At 38.1% G+C, this 26,470-nt stretch overlaps 1 protein-coding gene across 9 annotated transcripts in view; it reads left to right on the top strand.

The window, feature by feature from the left end:
* The window catches only part of USP9Y (ubiquitin specific peptidase 9 Y-linked), a 215,213-nt gene extending 190,840 nt beyond the window's left edge, over window positions 1-24,373 (top strand). For 3 of the 9 annotated variants that reach the window (XM_063635449.1, XM_063635446.1, XM_063635448.1), the window contains 11 exons: window positions 1,297-2,047; window positions 2,437-2,560; window positions 3,691-3,916; window positions 4,519-4,648; window positions 8,081-8,266; window positions 8,681-8,901; window positions 8,987-9,075; window positions 19,830-19,986; window positions 20,122-20,334; window positions 21,087-21,182; window positions 22,809-24,373. In XM_063635449.1, coding sequence (XP_063491519.1) covers window positions 1,297-2,047; window positions 2,437-2,560; window positions 3,691-3,916; window positions 4,519-4,648; window positions 8,081-8,266; window positions 8,681-8,901; window positions 8,987-9,075; window positions 19,830-19,986; window positions 20,122-20,334; window positions 21,087-21,182; window positions 22,809-22,946 — 2,331 coding nt within the window. In that variant the 3' untranslated portion in view covers window positions 22,947-24,373. Of the gene's footprint in view, window positions 1-1,296; window positions 2,048-2,436; window positions 2,561-3,690; window positions 3,917-4,518; window positions 4,649-8,080; window positions 8,267-8,680; window positions 8,902-8,986; window positions 9,076-15,701; window positions 17,066-19,829; window positions 19,987-20,121; window positions 20,418-21,086; window positions 21,183-22,808 lie in introns of those variants that run through there. The other 6 variants (XM_063635447.1, XM_063635451.1, XM_063635450.1 and 3 more) reach the window with 6 other exon arrangements.
* The last annotated feature ends 2,097 nt before the right edge of the window (window positions 24,374-26,470 follow it).

The raw sequence follows: 26,470 nt of genomic DNA on the forward strand, positions 1-26,470 counted from the left end.
GCAACCTCTGCCTCCTGGTTCAAGCGATTCTCCCACCTCAGCCTCCCAACTGGCTGAGATTACAGGCACCTGCCAGCACGCCCGGCTAATTTTTTGTATTTTTAGTAGAGACAAGGTTTCACTATGTTGGCCAGGCTTGTCTTGAACTCCTGACCTCGTGATCTGTCTGCCTTGGCCTCCCAAACTGCCGGGAATACAGGCGTGAGCCACTGCACCCAGCCCAGATTTCATTTTTTGGGCCTAGCCAGCTAATTTTTATCTCTGGCACTTAGTTTGAGAGATAGAATGATAACATGTCTTTTAAGATATTATATATTAAATAATGTATATATTTTCGTTTACCTTCAAAACCCCTTACTTTCAAGCTGCCTGCATTGTTTTGAACTTACGCACCACTTAGATTGTGGTTTGTTTATAAAGCTATACTGCCTGTTACCCTTCTGACACTTGGGACAATTTCTTCTCACCCTTTCTGCTACTCTTCATCCACATGTTTTAAAATAATTATATATAGGTAGTACCTTTTTATAAGACAGTGAGGATAAAATTCATTAATATGTGTGCAGCACTTATTACCTGGTTTTTAAGTGCTATAAATATTAGTTGCTATTAAAATTGCTTATCATATGTCTTCAGTTTACTCACAGCAAATTCTGTTCATTAGCATAAAAGAAAACATCAGAGGAGTAACATAGTCAAGTAATAGTGGCCATATGGAACTACATAGCCATCAGTGTTTTTATCAGTAATGTTTTCCAGTTTGCAAGAAATGAAGGACTTTTCATATCCACAGCTTCTGCAAACACCAATTCCTCTAAACATGTATTAAAAATATTTGAAAACAAAAAATAGGAGTACTACGATAAAAAGTAATACAAATTCAAAAGCCATTACAGTGTAATAACCATCTAAATTTCATACTTAATACATTGTATTAAGTAGGTTATGTAGAGATAGTTTAAACTATACAGGAGGATGTCTGTAGATGATATGTAAATACTGCTCCGTTTTAAATCAGAAACTTGAGCAGACACAGATTTTGATATTTATGGGGGTCCTCGAGCCAGTCCCCTACAGATACCAAAGAATGAGTATATTTGTATATTTTCAGCTTTGGTAAGTAAGGATTGTTTAAGTCAGTTATGACATAATTACCCTGATGGTATTTATTATTATTTATTCATCTGCTTATAAATAAATTTAAATAGATCATAAACTTTAAAATTAACATAAAATTGTTTTAGTTTCTCTTCTAGTTACAAGAGAACATTTGTTTATATTCTCTGTTTATTATAGGTTGACACAGTAAAGCGCCTGCTAATTAAAAAATTGCCTCGGGTTCTTGCTATCCAACTCAAACGATTTGACTATGACTGGGAAAGAGAATGTGCAATTAAATTCAATGATTATTTTGAATTTCCTCGAGAGCTGGATATGGGACCTTACACAGTAGCAGGTGTTGCAAAGCTGGAAAGGGATAATGTAAACTCAGAAAATCAGTCGACTGAACAGAAAGAGCAGTCTGACAATGAAACTACAGGAGGCACAAAGTACAGACTTGTAGGAGTGCTTGTACACAGTGGTCAAGCAAGCGGTGGGCATTATTATTCTTACATCATTCAAAGGAATGGTAAAGATGATCTGAGAGATCACTGGTATAAATTTGATGATGGAGATGTAACAGAATGCAAAATGGATGATGATGAAGAAATGAAAAATCAGTGTTTTGGTGGAGAGTACATGGGAGAAGTATTTGATCACATGATGAAGCGCACGTCATATAGGCGGCAGAAGAGGTGGTGGAATGCTTACATACTTTTTTATGAACAAATGGATATGATAGATGAAGATGATGAGATGATAAGATATATATCAGAGCTAACTATTGCAAGACCCCATCAGATCATTATGTCACCAGCCATTGAGAGAAGTGTACGGAAACAAAATGTGCAATTTATGCATAACCGAATGCAATATAGTTTAGAATATTTTCAGTTTGTGAAAAAACTGCTTACATGTAATGGTGTTTATTTAAACCTTGCTCCAGGTAAGCTTTGGAAGTAGCATCTTAATAATAATAGCTTTTTATTTGGCTTCTAGGATTTCTTACAAGGCATCAAATGTGTTTTATCTTTTTCTTCAGTTTTATTTTTTCATAGAATCTTTAACCTCATTTTATATGAATGTGTTGGCTTTTTTGGTTTAGTTATTTTAAAATGAAAAGTTTGTGATATCTGTACCTTTGAACAGTGATTCTTAATATATGGAAATATAGAAAAGCATTTATTGTAGTAATTACTATTTTTTACTTAAGCATTACTTTGAAATATGGGTTAGGGAAGTGGTAAGATAATCACTAAGAATTAACTAAGATTTTTTAACATAGAGTTTGAAGATAAAAATGTTTTTAACCATATATGTACTTTTTATTTAAAGGGCAGGATTATTTGTTGCCTGAAGCAGAAGAAATTACTATGATTACTATTCAGCTTGCTGCTAGATTCCTCTTTACCACTGGATTTCACACCAAGAAAATAGTTCGTGGTCCTGCCAGTGACTGGTACATGGTTTTGGATTTCATTCTTATAGTACTTATAGTTGTTTGGTTCTTTATTTTTTCCTAACTGTTTTATTTTTTCCTGACCATGAAAATACCATTTCAAATTTAAAATATAGAATAAAAATCTTGGCAGTAGTCATGAGATAAATTAAAAGTGCCTTTATTTAAAAATTGGCTCCTACTCCTGTAAATTTGTATCACATCTTAGTCTATTTCATCATTTAGTTATTTTATTTTTACTAGATGAAATTCTCACTTATAGTTAAAAAGGTAGATGATTTTTAGGTCAGGTGTGGTGGCTTATACCTGTAATCCCAACACTTCAAGAGGCCAAGGTGGCAGGACTTGAGGCCAGGAATTTAAGACCAGCTTGGGCAACATAGTGAAACCTCGTCTCAACAAAAAGTTAAATTACCTCGGTGTGGTGACTCACACCTGTAATCCTAGCACTTTAGGATCCACCTAATCCATCACAGGAGGGGATGGGTGGATCACTTTAGGCCTGGAATTTGAGGTTAGCCTAGGCAACATAGCAAGATCTCTTCTATATAAAAAAAAAAAAAAAAAAAAAAAATTAAAATAATTAGCTAGACCTAGTAGCTTGTTCATGTAGAGCCAGCTACTTGGGAGGCTGAGGCAGTAGTGTCGTTTGAGCCCTGGAGTTTGAAGCTGAAGTTAGCTATAATTGCACCACTGCATTTATTTCAGCTTGGTCAACAGAGACTGTGCCTCTTTAAAAATTAAAAAAAAAAAAGACAATTTTAAAATGGCTGTGTAGTTTTAAGTTACTATTAATTATAAAAGTATGGAATACATTATAATACCTGGATTTAACAACTCAGCATTGCTCACATTGAAAAGATATTAAAGAAATGTTACTGCACCGGGGAGAGTTTGATCATGGATTTGCAGAGAGCTACACGTATTTCGTATTTCATTTCTTTTTTTTACTCTGTGGGTCTAAAGTCACACAGCTTTATCAATCTCATACTTGTACTAAAACCAACTGACTGTTAATTGGAGACAACATCTCAGATCATTGTTTGGTTCATAAAAATCCGTTTCTTCAATATAGCAAGCAAAATAAACACATCACTAAAATTTGACGTTCATAGATGTTTCTGTTTTAGGTATGATGCACTATGCATTCTCCTCCGTCACAGCAAGAATGTACGTTTTTGGTTTACTCATAATGTCCTTTTTAATGTATCAAATCGCTTCTCTGAATACCTTCTGGAGTGCCCTAGTGCAGAAGTGAGGGGTGCATTTGCAAAACTTATAGTGTTTATTGCACACTTTTCCTTGCAAGATGGGTCTTGTCCCTCTCCTTTTGCATCTCCAGGACCTTCTAATCAGGTAATTGCATGGCTTCTTTTTTTTTTTAAAGCAATTAAATACTTAGAAGTGAATTCTGTTTCTGCAAATTCATATCAGCAAATTTATGTTCCTCTCTTTGATGTATTCACCATAAACAAATTCATACATACATTATGACACTTGTGAGTTCGTAAAATTATTTCATGGTAATAGTGATTGCTGGGCATTCTGAAAAAGAAGAGAAATTCCTTTTGTGTATTCAATTATTTAGTTATTTAGTAAATCCTGAAGTTTTACATTTTTAAGATTTACTTTTATAATGGCGAAAAGCTTTTTAGTGAAACATTGTAACATGAAGTTGAAATTAGTGATAATGTAAATAAATAATCCACTTAAATTCTTCTGTTGAAGTTGCCAGGGTTTTTGTTCGTTTGTTTGTTTGTTTGTTTTACAATTACAGTAACATACAAGATCTACAATGAAGTCTACCTGAGCTTTTCATTCTCCCTCTCAAAGAGCAACTATATTTAATAATTTTCTTTCGGAAGGATTTGCTCTGTATATGAACATAACCTTTTGTATGCAAATAAAAGTTGTTTCTGCATCTTGATGCTGATAAAATAATATTTCATTTTTCACAGGCATGTGATAACTTGAGCTTGAGTGATCACTTACTAAGAGCCACACTAAATCTCTTGAGAAGGGAAGTTTCAGAGCATGGACGTCATTTACAGCAATATTTTAATTTGTTTGTAATGTATGCCAATTTAGGTAAGAATTTTTCATAACTATATTAATGATTGTTTCAATTTTAAATATTAAATGGGAAGCACGTTTTAATCAAGTGATTACATGTAATTTCTTCTGAAGTAGAAGCAATATACCGTATTCCTATTCTTAAAATGCATTGCAAATTTTCTGTGTAACTTTAATGGCATTTCTCATATTATATGGTAATTTATGCACCTGTTTTATTTCTCTGGTAATCTTTAAGATCATATACTTTGTCTGATTGATGTTATCTCTTAACATTGCTTTTTGAAAAATACTGGCTTCCTGGTCATATCCCACACCATCTGAATCAGAATTCCTAGGGCTTGGATAAGGAATCCATATTTAGTCTAAAGGACCCCAAGTGCTTGTGTTGCTTGTCAGGTTTAAGAATTATTTCTTTAAAAAATATGACATGTACATATGTTTTGTTAAAATAAACTAAATTGAAATTAGTAATAATGCAAATATATAATCCACTCTAATTCTTCTGTTGATATTAATATAACATCAATTAAGAAATGTGATTTTCAGTATATCTTTCTTAGGATAGCCTGCTTTTTCTCACATCAACCTATTTATTTCTTCTTTTGAGTGCCTCTAGAATGCTCACCTAAAAAATTCTGTTTCGCTTATTCCATTGTGTTTCGATGGTTTTTAAAATACTTGCCTTACTCCCCAACTAGGTAGCAGAATTCTTGCAATGAGTGGGGATTGCATAGTAGAACTCAGTCATTGTTGAATGCATGGATAGATTGCCAGGAATACATTTCAAAAATCATCATAGTGTTTTCAGTGTTGTTTTATGTTGTTTTTATTGTGTGGAAAGAAGAGTAAATTTATTATAGATGTAGTTATCCAATTTGAATATCAGCAATTCAGGTGTTAGTACAATAATATTTCAAAATTACCTAATTTATTGATATAATTAAAATTTATTGACCAGTTAAAACTTTAGTGTTAGTGATAAGTATTTGATCATATTTTTTGAAGGATTGACTCAATTAGCAGATACACTTTTATATCTACGATATTTGCGATTTTTAAAAGTTAAATTTTATAGCTGTGTATCTATATACACTTTTATATCTGTGGTATTTGTGATTTTTAAAAGTTATTCAGCTAACTTTTAAAAATCACAAATATCTTACTACCTAAAGTTAAGTTCTGTAGTCATGCATTCTTCTAATGAAAGTGTTATCTGTGTTATTAATCTTTGACTTCAGCGGGAAGAACATTTTATCAGTTACTCTTCCTTCACTGATCATCTCTGTGTTTTCTCTTTCTCTGTCTTGCCTGACTACGTATGAGATTCTGGGATACTTGTAATAGAGTAAGAAGCAGATATTACACAAACATAAATGAAGTCACTTTTATATTTTAAATATAAAAGTATTAAATTTATGCACTCACAAAAATCCCATTTTATACTATTTTATTTTAGATATTGGCAGCTCATGCACAAGACAGTGATGGTTTATAATACAACTTACTGGTAATTTTTTCTGCCAAGAATTAGTATAGATTTATGGCTTTTAAGTCATTAGGGCAGTATGTTTTAGGTTTTAGAAGTTTTTGGATTTCAGAAAAATGAGACAATGCATTTGCAGCACGTTGTGTGACATTCCCAGTAAGGCCTCAGGCAGTACCCTACAATCAAACATGCTAATATTTCTATGATGAATAACGAATATTTCCTTTAAGGGTGGAAGAAGCAGCTTGCCAGGAGAAGGGGGTTGGTTAGGATTTTTTAAACAAAGTGGATTGTGCGTGCAGGCTTAGTATTGACATAACTTTGCTTCTTAGACACAGTGTGAGGTATTCAGTGTGGCTTCATACAGTGAAGGATACAGAATAGCAGGACTGATTTCCAGGATTCTCTAATTATGCTATTCTGATTTTGTAAAGTGGCCTGGACATTATCAGGAGGGCATGAATGAACCACTAGAGGATCACAAAAGGCTTAACTTAAAAACGTCACACTGTCTATAACATAGAATGGCTTACAATAGACCAAGATAAGAAAGTATTAAAAATTATCAATAGAAAAAGACTGTGGCTGCTTTGTATTAGGGAAACTGGCAGTATGGAAGACAGATATGAACAGATCCAGGAGCTCTTTATGAGTTAGAATCAGCAGGAGTTGGTAATTTGATATTTGAGGAAGTGGAGCAGGAAAGAGCTGTTAAGACCTACATCCAGGGTGTGATTTGATGAACTGAGAAAACAGTAGTGCCATTTTCTGATAGAGGAAAAAGGACTTGTGTGAGCAGATTGCATTTTAAAAGCATATGGGATACCTCTATGAAGAAACCCAGTAGTGGGATACGTATGTCCAGAATTTGGAATCACCTAAAATCATTTGGATAATTCTATTACTATAGATGTAGTTACAAAAAACAAGCCGGCCGGGCGTGGTGGCTCACGCTTGTAATCCCAGCACTTTGGGAGGCCGAGGCGGGCGGATCACGAGGTCAGGAGATCGAGACCACGGTGAAACCCCGTCTCTACTAAAAATACAAAAAAATTAGCCGGGCATGGTGGTGGGCGCCTGTAGTCCCAGCTACTCGGAGAGGCTGAGGCAGGAGAATGGCGTGAACCCAGGAGGCGGAGCTTGCAGTGAGCCGAGATTGCGCCACTGTACTCCAGCCTGGGCAACAGAGCAAGACTCCGTCTCAAAAAAAAAAAAAACAAGCCATGTAAGGGTACGTCCTAGAATGGAAACTTTTTCTAGAATAATTTTTATGGCTCATTTAATTTAGTTTCTGTCTTACTTTCTTTTATTTTTGTTTACTTATTTCCTTTTTCTGAGATGGAGTCTTGCTTAGTCGCCCAGGCTGGAGTGCAGTGGCGCAGTCTCCTCTCACTGCAACCTCCGCCTCCTGGGTTCAAGCAATTCTCCTGCCTCAGCCTCCCAAGAAGCTCGGATTACAGGCACCCACCACCACATCCAGCTAATTTTTGTATTTATAGTAGAGATGGGGTTTCACCATGTTGAAAAGGCTGGTCTCGAACTCCTGACCTCAGGTGATCCACCCACCTTGGCCTCGCAAAGTGCTGAGATTACAGGTGTAAGCCACTATTCCCAGCTAGTTTCTGTCTTACTTTCTTATGATGAAAGTTATTCTTTACCTAGGGCCTTCCAGCTTCTCTAGGCCCTAGAAAGTATATATTTCCCTTAGTACCTAGGCTAACTGGAATGCCATAGTCATGATCATTATTTCACGGTTATGATACTGTATCTTATTTAATTATATCAGTGTATTTTCTGTTCTGTGAGCATTCTGCCTGTATTGTTTGTATTCTAAGCAAAGAGAATGAGCTTTTAATAATATAACTTACAAAGAGCTATAATAATTAATTTTTAATTATTGCAGTACTTACCCTCTTAGTTTTTTTTCCTACATGTTATTTTTCTGTCCTTTTTTATAGGTGTGGCGGAAAAAACACAGCTTCTGAAATTGAATGTACCTGCTACCTTTATGCTTGTGTCTTTAGACGAAGGACCAGGTCCTCCAATCAAATATCAGTATGCTGAATTAGGCAAGTTATATTCAGTAGTGTCTCAGCTGATTCGTTGTTGCAATGTGTCATCAACAATGCAGTCTTCAATCAATGGTAAAGTAGCATGTTCCATTTTTTTTACAGCAGTTTAAAAATAATGGTAGCTTTATGTAGCACTTGATAAAAAGTAGCTCTGAAGATTTATAAAATGAAATTAGTCTGAAGGCCTACGTTCTAGAATATTATATTTCTTAAGTTTTAGCTTTTTCATGTGTTTAATAGGGAGTTTATTTTTTAAATGTAGGATACTGTGATATCTTATGAAATGCTTACTGTAAAAATGATAAACTTTGTCCTTAGTGTCAGCATTTATGTTTTTGCATTTTATCATCTTGGTATATACCTGACCATTTAGGTGAATTTTTAATTTAATTTAAAATCAGATTTTATTTTTTAAGATAAGTAATTTATTATTATAATTTTGTGAGGAATTCTATTGGTTTTTCATTGACAACAAATCTGTTCTAGGTAATCCCCCTCTCCCCAATCCTTTCGGTGACCCTAATTTATCACAGCCTATAATGCCAATTCAGCAGAATGTAGCAGACATTTTATTTGTGAGAACAAGTTATGTGAAGAAAATCATTGAAGACTGCAGTAACTCAGAGGATACCATCAAATTACTTCGCTTTTGCTCTTGGGAGAATCCTCAGTTCTCGTCTACTGTCCTCAGCGAACTTCTCTGGCAGGTGAAAGAAAAAGAAACATTTATATATCTGTAATTTTATTCATGTTTTTAAAATACATAATTCACTATCTTTTACCTATTTGTAGGTTGCATATTCATATACCTATGAACTTCGGCCATATTTAGATCTGCTTTTGCAAATTTTACTGATTGAGGACTCCTGGCAGACTCCCAGGTGAATATCCTTTTGCCACCAGAATAATTACAATTTCCCAAGTTCTTGAAATGACTGGAATTATCATTTGCCATATACATTTTTTATCTTTTGACGCTCTGCTTAATGTTCTGTCTTTAAAAACATTATGAAGGAAAAATGCCACTTATTTGCATTCTTTTCTTTTTTTTTTTTAATTATACTTTTAAGTTCTACGGTACATGTGCACAACATGCAGGTTTGATACATAGGTAAAAATGTGCCATGTTGGTTTACTGCACCCATCAACTTGACACTTACATTAGATATTTCTCCTAATGCTATCCCACCCCCTGCCCCCACGCCCCGACAGGCCCTGGTGTGTGATGTTCCCCACCCTATGTCCAAGTGATCTCATTGTTCAGTTCTCACCTATGAGTGAGAACATGCGGTGTTTGGTTTTCTGTCCTTGTGATAGTTTGCTGAGAATGATGGTTTCCAGCTTCATCCATGTCCCTACAAAGGACATGAACTCATACTTTTTTATGGCTACATAATATTCCATGGTGTGTCTGTGCCGCATTTTCTTTACCCAGCCTATCATTGATGGACACTTGGGTTGGTTCCAAATCTTTGCTATTGTGAATAGTGCCGTAGTAAACAAACGTGTGCATGTGTCTTTATAGTAGCATGATTTATAATTATTTGGGTATATACCCAGTAATGGGATCACTTGGTCGAATGGTATTTCTATTTCTAGATCCTTGAGGAATTTCCACAGTCTTCCACAATGGTTGAAATGATTTACACTCCCAACAACAGTGTAAAAGCATTCCTATTCCTCCACAGCCTTGCCAGCATCTGTTGTTTATTGACATTTTAAGAATCACCATTCTGACTGGTGTGAGATGGTATCTCGTGGTGGTTTTGATTTGCATTTTTCTGACGGCGAGTGATGATGAGCATTTTTTCATGTGTCTGTTGCCTGCATAGATGTCTTCTTTTGAGAAGTGTTGTTCATATCCTTTGCCCACTTCTTGTTGGGGTTGTTTTTTTCTTCTAAATTTCTTAGAGTTCTTTGTAGATTCTGGATATTAGCCCTTTGTCAGATGGGTAGATTGCAAAAATTTTCTCCCATTCTGTAGGTTGCCTGTTCACTATGTGGTAGTTTCTTTTGCCATGTAGAAGCTCTTTACTTTACATTTGTCTATTTTGACTTTTGTTGCCATTGCTTTTGGTGTTTTAGTCATGAAGACCTTGCCCATGCCTATCTCCTGAATGGTATTGACTAGGTTTTCTTCTAGAGTTTTCATGGTTTTAGGTCTAACATTTAAGTCTTTAATCCATCTTGAATTAATTTTTGTATAAGGTATAAGGAAAGGATCCAGTTTCCGCTTTCTACATATGGCTAGCCAGTTTTCCCAGCACCATTTATTAAATACGGAATCCTTTCCCCATTTCTTGTTTTTGTCAGGTTTGTCAAAGGCCAGATAGTTGTAGATGTGTGGGGTTATTTCTGAGGCCTCTATTTGGTTCCATTGGTCTATATATCTGGTTTGGTACCACTACCATGCTGTTTTGGTTACTGTAGCCTTGTAGTATAGTTTGAAGTCAGATAACGTGATGCCTCCAGCTTTGTTCTTTTTGCTTAGGATTGTCTTGGCAATGCGGGCTCTTCTTTGGTTCCATATGAACTTTAAAGTAGTTTTCTCCAATTCTGTGAAGAAAGTCACTGGTAGCTTGATGGGGATGGCATTGAATCTATAAATAACCTTGGGCAGTATGGCCATTTACATGATACTGACTTTCCTATCCATGAGCATGAAATGTTCTTCCATTTGTTTGTGTCCTCTTTTATTTCATTGAGCAGTGGTTTGTAGTTCTCCTTGAAGAGGTCCTTCACATCCCTTGTAAGTTAGATTCCTATGTATTTTATTCTCTTTGAAGTGATTGTGAATGGGAATTCACTCATGATTTGGCTCTCTGTTATTGGTATATAGGAATGCTTGTGATTGTTTGCACATTGATTTTTTATCCTGAGACTTTGCTGAAGTTGCTTATCAGCTTGAGGTTTTGGGCTGAGACGATGAGGTTTTCTAAATATACAGTCATGTCATCTGCAAACAGGGACAATTTGACTTCCTCTTTTCCTAACTGAATACCCTTTATTTCTTTCTCTCTCCTGATTGCCCTGGCCAGAACTTCCAACACTATATTGAATAGGAGTGGTGAGACAGGGCATCCCTGTCTTGTACTAGTTTTCAAAGGGAATGCTTCCAGTTTTTGGCCATTCAGTATGATATTGGCTGTGGGTTTGTTATAAATAGCTCTTATTATTTTGAGATACGTTCCATCAATACCTAGTTTATTGAGAGTTTTTAGCATGAAGGGCGACTGAATTTTTGTTGAAGGCCTTTTCTGCATCTATTGAGATAATCATGTGGTTTTTGTCATTGGTTTTGTTTATGTGATGGATTATCACATAATTGATTTGCATATGTTGAACCAGGCTTGCATCCCAGGGATGAAACCTACCTGATCGTGATGGATAAGCTTTTGGATGTGCCGCTGAATTTGGTTTGCCAGTATTTTCTTGAGGATTTCTGCATCAGTGTTCATCAGGGATATTGGTCCAAAATTCTTTTTTTATTGTGACTCTGCCAGGCTTTGGTATCAAGATGATTCTGGCCTCATAAAATGAATTAGGGAGGATTCCCTCTTTTTCTACTGATTGGAATAGTTTCAGAAGTAATGGTATCAGGTCCTCTTTGTACCACTGGTAGAATTCAGCTGTGAATCCATCTGGTCCTGGAGTTTTTTTGGTTGGTCAGCTATTAATTAGTGCCTCAATTTTAGAGGCTGTTATTGGTCCATTCAGGGATTCAACTTCTTCCTGGTTTAGTCTTGGGAGAGTGTAGGTGTCCAGGAATTTATCCATTTCTTCTAGATTTTCTAATTTGTTTGCATAGAGGTGTTTATAGTATTCTCTGATGGTAGTTTTTATTTCTGTGGGATCAGTGGTGATATCCCCTTTATCATTTTTTATTGCATCTATTTGATGTTTCTCTCTTCTTTATTAATCTTGCTAGCGATCTATTTATTTTGTTGATCTTTTCAAAAAACCAGCTCCTGGATTCAGGATTTTTTTGTTGAAGGGTTTTTTGTGTCTCTATCTGTTTCGGTTCTGCTCTGATCTTAGTTATTTCTTGCCTTCCACTAGCTTTTGAATGTATTTGCTCTTGCTTCTCTAGTTCTTTTAATTGTGATGTTAGGGTGTTGATTTTAGAACTTTCCTGCTTTCTCTTGTGGGCATTTAGTGCTATAAATTTCCCTCTACACACTGCTTTGAATGTGTCCCAGAGATTCTGGTACATTGTGTCTTTCTTCTCATTGGTTTAAAAAACATCTTTATTTCTGCCTTCATTTCATCACACAGTGGTCATTCAGGAGCAAGTTGTTCAGTTTCCATGTAGTTGTGTGGTTTTGAGTGAGTTTTCTTCATCCCGAGTTCTAATTTGATTGTACTGTGCTCTGAGAGACAGTTTGTTGTGATTTCTATTCTTTTACATTTGCTGAGGAGTGCCTTACTTCCAGCTGTGGTCAATTTTAGAATAAGTGTGATGTGGTGCTCAGAAGAATGTATAGTCTGTTGATTTGGGGTGGAGAGTTCTATAGATGTCTACTAGGTCTGCTTGTTGCAGAGCTGATTTCACATCCTGGATATCTTTGTTAACCTGTCTCAATCTTTCTAGCATTGACAGTGGGGTGTTAAAGTCTCCCATTATTATTGTGTGGGAGTCTAAGTCTCTTTGTAGGTCTCTAAAGACTTGCTTTATGAATCTGGATGCTCCTGTATTGGGTGCATATATATTTAGGATAGTTAGCTCTTCTTGTTGAATTGATCCATTTACCATTATGTAATGGCCTTCTTTGTCTCTTTTGATGTTTGTTTGTTTAAAGTCTGTTTTATCTGAGATGAGGATTGCAACCCCTGCTTTTTTTTTTTTGCTTTCCATTTGCTGGGTAGATCTTCCTCCATCCCTTTGTTTTGAACCTGTTTGTATCTTTGCATGTGAGATGGGTCTCCTGAATACAGCACACCGATGGGTCCTGACTCTTTATCCAATTTGCCAGTCTGTGTCTTTTACTTGGGGCATTTAGCCCATTTACATTTAAGGTTAATATTGTTATGTGTGGATTTGATCCTGTTATTATGATGTTAGCTGGTTATTTTGCCATTTAATTGATGCAGTTTCTTCATAGCCTTGATGATCTTTACAATTTGGCATGTTTTTGCAGTGGCTGATACCATTTGTTCCTTTCCATGTTTAGTGCTTCCTTCAGGAGCTCTTGTAAGGCAGGCCTGGTGGTGACAAAATCTCTCAGCATTTGCTTGTCTGTAAAAGATTTTATTTCTCCTTCACTTATGAAGCTTAGTTTGTCTGGATATGAAATTCTGGGTTGAAAATTCTTTTCTTTAAGAATGTTGAATACTGGCCCCACTCTCTTCTGGCTTGTAGGGTTTCTGCTGAGAGATCCACTGTTAGCCTGATGGGCTTCCCTTTGTGGGTAACTCAACCTTTCTCTCTGGCTGCCCTTAACATTTTTTCCTTCATTTTACCCTTGGTGAATCTGACAATTATGCTCTTGGAGTTGCTGTTCTCGAGGAGTATCTTCATGGTGTTCTCTGTATTTCCTGAATTTGAACGTTGGCCGGACTTGCTCAGTTGGGGAAGTTCTCCTGGATAATATCCTGAAGAGTGTTTTGCATCGTGGTTCCATTCTCCCCATCACTTTCAGATACACCATTCAAACATAGATTTGGTCTTTTCACATAGGCCTATATTTCTTGGAGGCGTTGTTCGTTTCTTTTTACTGTTTTTTCGCTAACCTTTTCTTCTTGCTTTATTTCATCCATTTGATCTTCAGCCATGGATACTCTTTCTTCTACTTGATCCAAGTGGCGATTCAAGCTTGTGCATGTGTCCCGAACTTCTTGTGCCATGGTTTTCAGCTTCATCAGTTCATTTAAGGTTTTCAGTGTTTATTCTAGTTAGCCATTCGTCTAACCTTTTTTCAAGGTTTTTAGCTTCCTTGCGATGATTTTGAGGGGTTACAGTGTGCTGGCAGTCCTCATGGCCCTCGTTCTCAGCGCCTCCTCTGCCTGGGTTCCCACTTTGGTGGCACTTGAGGAGCCTTTCAGCCCGGCACTGCACTGTGGGAGCCCCTTTCTGGGCTGACCAAGGCGGGAGCTGGCTCCCTCAGCTTGCAGGGAGGTGTGGAGGGAGAGGCGCGAGCGGGAACCGGGGCTGCGTGCGGCGCTTGCGGGCCAGCTGGAGTTCCAGGTGGGCGTGGGCTTGGCGGGCCCCTCACTTGAAGCAGCCGGCAGGCCCTGCCGGCCCCGGGCAATGAGGGGCTTAGCACCTGGGCCAGCGGCTGTGGAGGGTGTACTGGGTCCCCCAGCAGTGCCAGCCCACCAGCGCTGCACTCAATTTCTCACTGGGCCTTGGCTGCCTTCCCATGGGGCAGGGCTCGGGACCTGCAGCCCACCCTGCCTGAGCCTCCCGCCCCCTCCATGGGCTCCTGTGCGGCCCGAGCCTCCCTGATGAGCACCACCCCCTGCTCCACAGTGCCCAGTCCCATCAACCACCTGAGGGCTGAGGAGTGCGAGCGTGCAGCGCGGGACTGGCGGGCAGCTCCACCTGCAGCCCCGGTGCGGGATCCACTGGGTGAAGCCAGCTGGGCTCCTGAGTCTGATGGAGTCTGATGGGTGAAGCCAGCTGGGCTCCTGAGTCTGATGGAGTCTGGTGGAGATGTGGAGAACCTTTATGTCTAGCTCAGGGATTCTAAGTACACCAGTCAGCACCCTGTGTCTAGCTCAGGGTCTGTGAATGCACCAATCGATATTCTGTATCTAACTGATCTGATGGAGATGTGGAGAACCTTTATGTCTAGCTCAGGGATTGTAAATACACCAATCAGCACTGTGTATCTAGCTCAGGGTCTGTGAATGCACCAATCAATACTCTGTATCTAACTGATCTGATGGAGATGTGGAGAACCTTTATGTGTAGCTCAGGGATTGTAAATACACCAATCAGCACCCTGTGTCTAGCTTGGGGTTTGTGAGTGCACCAGTCGACACTCTGTATCTAGCTGCTCTGGTGAGGCCTTGGAGAACCTTTATGTCTAGCTCAAAGACTGTAAATACACCAGTCGGCACTCTGTATCTAGCTCAAGGTTTGCAGACACACCAATCAGCACCCTGTGTCTAGCTCAGGGTCGTGAGTGCACCAGTCGACACTCTGTATCTGGCTGCTCTGGTGGGGCCTTGGAGAACCTTTGTGTCGATACTCTATCTAACTGATGTGATGGGGAGGTGGAGAACCTTTATGTCTAGCTCAGGGATTATAAATGCACGAATCAGCGCCCTGTCAAAACAGACCACTTGGCTCTACCAATCAGCAAGACGTGGGTGGGGCCAGATAAGAGAGTAAAAGCAGGCTCCCGAGCCAGCAGCGGCAACCCACTCGGGTCGCCTTCCACACCGTGGAAGCTTTGTTCTTTTGCTTTTTGCAATAAATCTTGCAACTGCTCACTCTTTGGGTCCACACTGCTTTTATGAGCTGTAACACTCACTGCAAAGGTCTGCATCTTCACTCCTGAAGCCAGCGAGACCACGAGCCCACCAGGAGGAACGAACAACTCCAGACACGCCGCCTTAAGAGCCATAACACTCACCGTGAAGATCTGCAGCTTCATTCCTGAGCCAGTGAGACCACGAACCCACCAGCAGGAAGAAATTCCGAATACATCCGAATATCAGAAGGAACAAACTCCGGACACGCTGCCTTTAGAACTGTAACACTCACCGTGAGGGTCCGCAGCTTCATTCTTGAAGTCAGTGAGACCAAGAACCCACCAATTCCGGACACAATTTCGAACATGCACCCTTAGCTCGCAGAAGTTTGTTATTTCCAAAGCGTTCTGTGTCCAGCTTTGTTCCGTTGCTGGCGAGGAGCTGCAATCCTTTGGAGGAGAAGAGGCACTCTGATTTTTAGAGTGTTTGGCTTTTCTGCTCTGGTTACTCCCCATCTTTGTCATTTTATCTACCTTTGGTCTTTGATGTTAGTGACCTACAGATGGGGTTTTGGTGTGGATGTCCTTTTTGTTGATGTTGATGTTGATGCTTTTCCTTTCTGTTGTTAGTTTTCCTTCTAACAGTCAGGTCTCTCAGCTGCAGGTCAGTTGGACTTTGCTGGAGGTCCCTCCAGATGCTGTTTGCCTGGGTATCACCAGTGGAAGCTGCAGAATTGCAAATATTGCAGAACAGCAAATATTGCTGGCTGATCCTTCCTCTGGAAGCTCCGTCCCAGAGGGGCACCCGCCTATGTGAGGTGTCTGTTGGCCGCTACTAGGAGGTGTCTCCCAGTTAGGCTACCTGGTGGTCAGGGACCCACTTGAGGAGGCAATCTGTCCATTCTCAGAGCTCAAATACTCTGTTGGTAGAACCACAGCTCTCTTCAGAGCTGTCAGACAGGGATGTTTAAGTCTGCAGAAGTTGTCTGCTGCCTTTTGTTCAGCTAAGCCCTGCCCACAGAGGTGGAGTCGAGAGGCAGCAGACCTTGCTGAGCTGTGGTGGGCAGAAGCAGTTCAGACTTCCCAGCTGCTTTGTTTACCTACTCAAGCCTCAGCAATGGTGGACGCCTGTTCCCCAGCCAGGCTATTGCCTTGCAGTTCAATCTCAGACTGCTGCGCTAGCAATGAGCAAGGCTCTGGATGTGGGACCCACCGAGCCAGGCATGGGAGAGAATCTCCTTGTCTGCTGGTTGCTAAGACCTTGGGAAGAGCACAGTATTTGGGTGGAAGTATCCCATTTTTCCAGGTACAGTCTGTCACAGCTTCCCTTGGCTAAGAAAGAGAAATCCCCGGACACCTTGAGCTTCCCAGGTGAGGTGACGCCCTGCCCTGCTTCGGATCGCCCTCCGTGGGCTGCACCCACTGTCCAACCAGTCCCAGTGAGATGAACCAGGTACTTCATTTGGAAATGCAGAAATCACCCGTCTTCTGCATCAGTCATGGTGGCAGCTGCAGACCAGACCTATTTCTCTATCGCATTCTTTTCTCTTAATGTTCCACTTTCATACTTAATATTAGGTTTTGTCTTGCATTTGCTGTTTTTATTTTTTTAAGGAACCCAGTAAGGCTTTTGATACCTCCTTAAGTTCTGTTAATATTTTAGGATTATGATGTACTTTTTCTAGAATTAGTTACAGTAGGTAACAATCCATCACCTCTAAGTAGTTTTATTAGTATGTAAATCAGAGTGGTAATTTTTCAGAACTGAGATTATGCTACTAACAGGTCTATAAACATACCCCTAGAATTCTCAATTGTGTTCTCTTCAGTAAAATCAGTCTAAGAATTATACCGTAGAATTAGTTGCCTAACTCTGCCTGAAAATTCTAACTTTTCTCCTCATGAGAATTTTAATATAGCTTGTTTTAGGAACACACACAAACATACACACACACACACAAACACACCCATTAGACATAATAATAAGCAAAAGAACCTGAAAACAAATTTATTATAAAGCTGCAGAACACAGTGCTTAAAGGTAAATCGTTGTAATCTTGAATTTTAGAGAACTGGAAATATTAGATTTCAACAATTAAAATTCTCAAGTTGTGATTCAGTCCAGCATCAAGCAGATCAAGTAATGTAAAAGTGGCATTAGATGAGTAATGTTTTATATTAGATCTCATTTGTTTTAATGGGTTCTAATTTTTGTTTCTTAAAATTTTTACTGTGTTTGAAAGACTTTGTAGACAAATATTGTTTGCTATGTGATTTTTTTTTTTTTTTTGAGACTCCTTCTTGCTTTGTCACCTGGCTGGAGTGCAGTGGCAAAATCTCAGCTCACTGCAACCTCCGTCTCCCAGATTCAAGTGATTCTCCTGCCTCAGCCTCCCTAGTAGCTGGGAGTACAGGCGTGTGCCACCACGCCCAGCTAATTTTTTTTGTATTTTAGTAGAGACGGGGTTTCACCATGTTGACCAGAGTGGTGTTGATCTCCTGACCTCGTGATCTGCCTGCCTGGGCCTCCCATAGTGCTGGAATTACATGCATGAGCCACTGCACCCAGCCAGCTATGTAGTTACTATAAGGCTAACTTGTAATTACTATAAGGCTAACTCATATTTTTAGCCTTCTTGTCCTATCCAGGGACGTGATTATAGTAAAGGTACACAAGTTGGATTAATGTGGAAAATAGTAGACTTTTGTACAAAATTAATATTGTCCTTACAAACATAAGCTTGAAATGTTTTGTGTAATGAACATTGAGTTTATTCAGTAAACAGTATTCAACAGATATATATCAACATCTGCTGTGTGCCAAGCAGTGTTATTATCACTTCATTATAAACTGTAAGAGAATAAGAAAATGGAATATATATATCACAAGTGTTGGAGGAAGCATATCCATGTTATTTTTTGTCTGAAGTGATTAGATTTCAAAAATTGCCCTTTCCAAACAAAATTTATATTGTAAATGTCTCTAAAGTGAACAAAAAAACCTGACATCTGATCTGGAATATAAAAATACTTTGTTAAGTAAGATACATGGTATAGAAAAAAACATTTTCAAGTTATTTTTCTGTGTAGGTAATGACACAAAAGAAAGAAAGCATATATTTGTTTGTAACTTTTTTTTGAGACAGAGTTTTGCTCTTGTTGCCCAGGCCGGACTGCAGCGACTGCAGCGGGGTGATCTCCGCTCACTGCAACCTCAGCCTCCCAAGTAGCTGGGATTACACACATGCACCACCATGCCTGGCTGATTTTTGCATTTTTAGTAGAGACAGGGCTTCACCATGTTGGTCAGGCTGGTCTCAAGCTCCTGACTTCAGGTGATCCACCCACCTTTGCCTCCCAAAGTGCTAGTATTACAGGTGTGAGCCACTGCGTCCACCCTTTGTTTGCAATTTTTTAAATTGACTATTAAGGAGAAACAGGGAACAGTTGTCTGTGTAAATATGTTGCAGTTAGGCAGTCCTGAAATAAAATAATTGATCATTAGCAAATCAGGCAGATTTTACCATTTTCAGTGAAATTGCTTTACGCATCATGTATGTATTTTCACAGTATCAGAATTCAAGTTAATTTTATACTGCCAATTTATATCACTTCCATAATCAGTAAGTTTTTTACAACTAAAGACTAATAGCTTTAGTACAGTAATGTGGTGAACTGGACATGGTGGTGTGTTTCTGTAATGCCAGCTACTTGGGAGGCTGAAGTGAAAATATTCCTTGTATTCTGGTTTTGAGGCTACAGTGAGCCACAAACTGTGATCACGCCACTGCAGTCCAGCCTGGGACACGAGCAAGAATTCTCTCTCTTTAAAAAAAAAACAAACAAAAAAAGAAACGAAAAGAAATATGAAAAATTACGTAGCATCATTGTCTTTAACTTGCTCTTAGTAATTTTTGTGAGCAGCTGGTTAGCAATCTGACTAAATCAGATTCCTGTGTCTAAGTCAGATTGCTAACCAGCTGCTCAAGTTGCCAGATCTGTAGTATTTGGCAAGCTATTTGTGCTCTCTGTGCTTGTTTTCTCATTTGTTAAAATGTTCCTAATTTTAATTTGTTCCTACCTACTTAGGAAAGTAACTCTAATGTTAATTAGATTATATGATTACATCAAAAACATGTACTAAATGGCATATAATTAGGCACTCAAATGTTAGCTACTATTGGATATTACAAAGTTTTACATCTGCTTCTTTTTAGAATTCATAATGCACTTAAAGGAATTCCAGATGACAGAGATGGGCTGTTCGATACAATACAGCACTCGAAGAATCACTATCAAAAACGAGCATATCAGTGTATAAAATGTATGGTAGCTCTATTTAGCAGTTGTCCTGTTGCTTACCAGATCTTACAGGTGAGAGTTTTCTCTTATAAATTTGTAGAAACCTCTGTCACAAGTAAGGAAATGATTGTGAAATTTTTGTATTAGCATTTTAAGCTGATACTGAAAATCATTCTAAATTCTAAATAGTTTTATTTTCTTCTAAAGGGTAATGGAGATCTTAAAAGAAAATGGACCTGGGCAGTGGAATGGCTAGGAGATGAACTTGAAAGAAGACCATATACTGGCAATTCTCAGTATACTTACAACAATTGGTCTCCTCCAGTACAAAGCAATGAAACATCAAATGGTTATTTCTTAGAAAGATCACATAGTGCTAGGATGATACTTGCAAAAGCTTCTGAACTCTGTCCAGAAGAGGTAAAAAAAAACAAACAAACAAAAAAAGCCACCAATGGACAGCAGATGGAAATGGGAAAAAGAAAAGTATTTTTTTTTAATGTGTAGGCCAACTTTTATTAATATTGTGCTTAAAAAAATTATGTTGCAGTTTTATTTGCTTTAATGGTTAGCTTGATTTGTTTGATCTTGTTAACAAAGGAGTTTCCTTTTGGAAAAAACTTCTGTGAAATTGTCTAAAAATCACATACCTGAGAGAATTCAGATATTCTTGTGTTTGTTTGTTTTTTGTCTTTGTTTTCTTTTTCTTTTTCTTTTTTTTTTTTTTTTTTTTGAGACAGAGTCTCACCCTATTGCCCAGTCTGGAGCAGTGGCGTGATCTCGGCTCATGCAACCTCCACCTGTCAGGTTCAAGAAATTCTCCTGCCTCAGCCTCCCGAGTAGCTGGGATTACAGGCAGCCACCACCATGCCTGGCTAATTTTTGTATTTTTAATAGAGACAGGATTTCACCATGTTGGCCAGGCTGGTCTCAAATCCTGACCTTAAGTGATCCACCTGCCTCAGCCTCCCAAAGTGTTGAGATTATAAGCATGAGCCACTGCATCTGGCCTGTTTTCTTATATTTTAAATTATTTGCAGTAAATGCAAAGATGTTAAAGAGGCCAGCTTTGTGCATTTCTTTAAAGTTTATTCTAAATGAAGGAAATTAAATATAAATTTGAAGTTACTTTTGTAATCTAATGTTTAATCTCTTTAAATATTTAAAATTAGGAGCCAGATGACCAGGATGCCCCAGATGAGCATGAACCCACTCCATCAGAAGATGCCCCATTATATCCTCATTCACCGGGCTCTCAGTATCAACAGGTAAAAAGGACTTTTCATTTTTATCCCCCAAACCCATTTTGATGCTTTACTTAAAAGGTCTTCAATTATTATTTTCTTAAATATTTTGAAAGTCCAAACTTTCTCTGTGCCTGGCTGGTATTTAAAACTAGATAAACCGTTCCAAACCAACATGGAGTGACGATGGATCCACTGTGACTGTGAAGTAATAAATTATCTAGAACAGCTTTGACAAGATGATCAGTAGAGTGTTAGTTGGAGTGAGGTCATGTTTTATTTTTCCATTGTGATATTTTCTTTGTAACCAAGTAGTAGCCGCTTTTGCTATTTGCTATGGTTAATAAAATTGTGTGATATTTCACTAATTGTTGAAGAAATGTGAAAGCAAAAGTATCTGAGATTCAGTGGCAGTAAAAATTCAGTTTGACTGGCTTTAATAAATGGTTAACTGAAAAAATATAACTTAGGAAAAATATAAATAAACTTTCTGATAACTTCTTTTGCAAAACAAGTATGTTTGGGAAAAGATTCTGGGAAGATTAGCCACAAATGTGGTGAATGCAGTCATTTTAAGGCCGTGGTTCTTAAATGTAATGTACATAATAATCATGTAAATGCACATCATAATCATGTAAATGCACTGATTGAGAACAGCAATCGCAGGGTCCAGAAATTGTCACTCTACAGGACTATTGTGGAGCTCAAGAATTGGCTTTTTTTTTTTCTTTTTTTGAGCCCTGTCACCAGTCTAGAGTGCAGTGTTGCAATCACAGCTCACTGTAACCTCTGTCTCTGGGGTTCAGGCAGTTCTGCCTCAGCCTCCTGAGTAGCTGGACTACAGGAACGCACCATCATCTCCAGCTAATTTTTAGTAGAGGTGGAGTGTCACCGTGTTGGCCAGGATGGACTCAAATCTCTTGACCTTGTGATCTGCCCGCCTTGGCCCTGCAAAATGCTGGGATTATAGGCGTGAGCCCCCGCAGCTGGCCAAGAATTGTCACTTCTTAGAAATTTCCAAGTGTTGCTGCTGTGGGGAAAACACATGGAAAACCTTTCTGCTTAGCACAATAATTGGCCATCCAAGACTTTTTTTTTTTTTTAGACCTAGTCTGACTCTGTTGCCCAAGCTGGAGTGCAGTGGCATGATCTCAGCTCACTGCAACTTCCACCTCCCAATTTCAAGCCATTCTTCTGCCTCAGCCTCCCAAGTAGCTAGGACTACAGGCATGCATCACTTTGCCCAGCTAAGTCTTGTATTTTTAGTAGAGGTGGGGTTTCACTATGTTGGCCAGGCTAGTCTTGAGCTCCTGACCTTGTGATCCATCCACGTTGGCCTCCCAAAGTGCTGGGATTACAGGTGTGAGCTACCATGCCTGGCCAAGACTCTTGGGTACATTCTCTAGGGAGGTGAAATGAATTTTTTTCAGAAGCTGACACATTCAATATGTGTGCACTTTCTCGAAACACTTTATTCATATGGTACTTCTTTTCTTCAAATATAAAAATCAGATTGTAAGTTCTTTTTTTTTTTTTAAAGATCCGGGTTTAAAAATGTCTACTTTTTGACCAACTTTATCCCATGGTTTTAAATTTTTAATTGTTAATATTTGAAAAGTGTTACAATGCTGGTCTCTTTCACCCTCTTAGAATAATCATGTGCATGGACAGCCATATACAGGACCAGCAGCACATCACTTGAACAACCCTCAGAAAACTGGCCAACGAACAGAAGAAAATTATAAAGGCAATGAAGAAGTATCCTTACCTCAGATGAAGGATCAGTGAAAAGCAATAATTAACTGCTTCCTTTATGACCATGCACTAAGGCCTTACAGTCCAAACTTTCTCTGTGCCTGGCTGATATTGAAAACTAGATAAACTGTTCCAAACCAACATGGAGTAGAGAGCATATTCACTGTCTCATTTACAGTAATTTGCAATTTGTCAGTGTATAAGACACATGCAGGGTGAAGTGTACAGAGTTTTGTAATGATTGGTCCTAATCTGTAAATGAGAAAGGTATATATACTATGTTAATGTCTGACTATTAATTCTTAAGCAAGAAACTTTTTCTGATGAAAGTAAGTCAGATCTACACAGTCACACAATTATTTTTTGTTGTGTTCACTGCCTTGTGCAATTGATATTGCCTGCTTTGTGCAGTTTGGTCATCTTACCGACTTCCCCCTAAAAAAGAGAACATAAAAGAACCCATCTTTGTCAGTTTACACCAATAGTTTCTTGTTAATCCTTTTTTCCTGGATATATAAGGCTGGTGGTAACTTTTGAATTATATGGTTGATGTGGAAAATTGGTAGTGTAACATTTCTAGATATTTTTCATTACCTCTTTATTCTGGTATATAGGCTAACCACTTTAAAGCTATTCTTATGCTGTAACAGTTAGCATGGCTTCACACTGTTTGTGTAGCCAAGAGGACAGAATTACATGAGTGACAGCAGTTGCCCAGAGTAACAGCTATATATTGCTCAGAGCTTTTATTTCTTATACCTAGAATAAATATAAAATGGGGGAAAAATGTGACAGAAAAGCAGTTTTTCATTGCACACATGTTCTTCACATTAATGTTTGGTAGTTCAATTTCTTGATGAGCTAAAGAATGTCAAAGTATCGATAACAGGAATTTTAAAATATTAAAACCAATATGCAAAATTTTCCTATGTGAGAATGTGGTGGAGCATAATAGATAGATTGTATTTGGTGGGCTTGGGATTTTTTTTTCTGTAGAATTTATTAAGTGAAGTTTCTAAAACCTTGCTGCTTCTAATCCGAGTGAAGTGTACATCATAAGAATCCATAGTACTTTGAAGTACCATTGCACCAAGATGTCTGACTGAATTCTTAGTCACACTTTTACTTGAAAGAAAGAATTGTTGTAGTTTTTTTCATTATTCTAAAACTCTTGTTGTTAGATACAAGATTTAATTAAGATCTAAGCTCCTGCTTATTTAATATAATTCTAAGGTACCATTTTAGAAAAAACATTTGTTTTAAGATTCCAAGAAACCTGTGAGTTAATACTATATTTAAAAGAGAATTGGTAAATTTTGAATGTGTGTAGTATTTTGGAACCTGTTTAAAAACCAAATATACCTGCAAATAGATACAGCCTATCCTATACTATTTAAATGTTTGGCTGTTTTGTTTTATAGAAATTATTTTGCTGAATTCACAAATAAAATTTAAGAAGACTTTTGTCCTGTGGTGTGTTTTTGTTTCTTGGTACTCTCTTACAGTATTCTTAAGGACTACACATTTAAGTTAATTATTTGCATGGCATGCCTTGGCATGACACTGAACTCAGCATTTCAGACACATTGAGTTTTTATGCATAAAAAAATTGGCCCTTGGCCTTTCATTAAGGACTTAGAAAAAGAAAAAGACATTAAGCTACTGGCCTTGTAAAAAAAATTTTCTAGCTTAATCATTTTTGTGCTTTTGGCACATTTTTGCATGATTGTTGTTATTCACAGTTACAAAGTCACCATGAATACCAAATTAGCAAATATCGAACTATTTTATACCATCAACATTTAAAATGCTCATACTCTCCCAAACTACCACTCTGTAACCTATGTAATATGTTCATTTGATGTAATATCTCTTTGCCCATTGTTGGACACAATAGAACCTGGAATGTGTTGCTTAGTATGAAGAAATGCAATTCATTTGTCCAAATTGGTTATAATATCTTTTTTTATATATAGTATTTAAGCATTATCACTGACCTCTGCGAATGCAGTAGTCAGGACCCATTAATGCCCTGGGAGGGCTACTGCCATTAGTCCATTGTAATTCTGCTATGTTAAGGGCCTTCCTATTGGGGCCATAGTTATTTGCATTCTGTGTCTCTCTTCTCGCCTAGAAATATATCTTGGGATTTTGTTCCTCACAGAGTACAAGAGGAATATGTCTAGATTTACCCCATCTGCATTACTGCTGCATCTCCGTAAGGATACCAATTTGCTGGTTCTAGTCACCTCCCCATCGTCCTGGAGAGGGTTCTTCGGGTGGATGTCAACATTCCCTTCTTTAACGTACCCCTTAAATTCCACCTTGTACTTTCCAAAGGGCTGTGTCACATACTGGCATCTGCTTAATAGTTCAGTTTTCCATTGTCCCTGTGGCCAAGCCATCGGTCACTACTCATGAATTGGCAAGAATTCAAACAAATGCAGTGCTTAAAAAAAAATTGTAAATTTTTTAACACTCATAAGAAAACAACATGCAGTTTAACCATTCAACTAATTTGTTTATTCCATCTTCAATCGGTCTTTTCATTTCTAATCTCTATGACAGCCTGCCAACAGGACATTGTTCACCCACCTTGAAACTGCCATCTGTAAACCAAGCAGGTGCTTCTTGGCCAGTAGGAAGCTATTCAAAGGGTATTCCCCATGTAACAGTAGGATGCAGGAGTTCCTGAAGTGGTTCCATACTTGATCATAGGAAAAAAGAGACTACCTGCTCTTTAACATGACAAGCACCTCCTTGCACTTTCCTGGTACATGTTCATCTATAAATCCATTTTTTGTATTATTTTGGACCTCTTCTGAGCACTTCCTCATTAGAATGTTTTCTTAATTCACGCAACATATTATAGGTATTTCAGGTTTTAAGATTACTTTATGGTCTTCAGTCTCAGAAGCAGGCAAGACAAGCTAGTAATCAGCTTGTCAAGGCAAGCTACATCAATGCAAGGCAAGCTAGTAAGTATCTCTCAAACGGCACATATCATGGCATCCAGGAATTTCCTGGTCCAAAATTCCCAGCTATTGCTGCAGAGTGGCATGTGCAGTTGTTTGTTTGTTTGTTTGTTTAACAATAGCTTCAGTCTGCCTAAGAACCTGCAAGCACTTCCAAAATCAGAGTGTGGCTCATAACACTCCAAAATATTGAGAGAGAGCACTTTTTGAAATTCAGACATGGCCTGCCTTAGTGCAATTTCTTAATTAAATGGACCCCACTCTCTTTTTTTAAGTTGATGCATTATAATTGTATGTATTTACAAGGTTCACATGATATTTTGATACATGTACAGAATGAGTAATGACCAAATCACTAATTGGTATATTGGTGTATTGGTAATTGGTATGTTAGTCACTTCATACATGTATCATTTATTCGTGTTGAACACATTCCAAATCTAATCTTGCAGTTATATGGAAATATAATTATTCATACCTATACTCTCCCTCCTATACTATCAAACATTAGAACCTATTCCTTCTAATGGTATTTGTACCCATTAACTAACTCATCTCTTCCCCTGCCCAGTGTTCTTCCCA

This window comes from Symphalangus syndactylus, chromosome Y (assembly GCF_028878055.3).
Source record: "Symphalangus syndactylus isolate Jambi chromosome Y, NHGRI_mSymSyn1-v2.1_pri, whole genome shotgun sequence".
Taxonomy (NCBI): Eukaryota; Metazoa; Chordata; class Mammalia; order Primates; family Hylobatidae; genus Symphalangus; species Symphalangus syndactylus.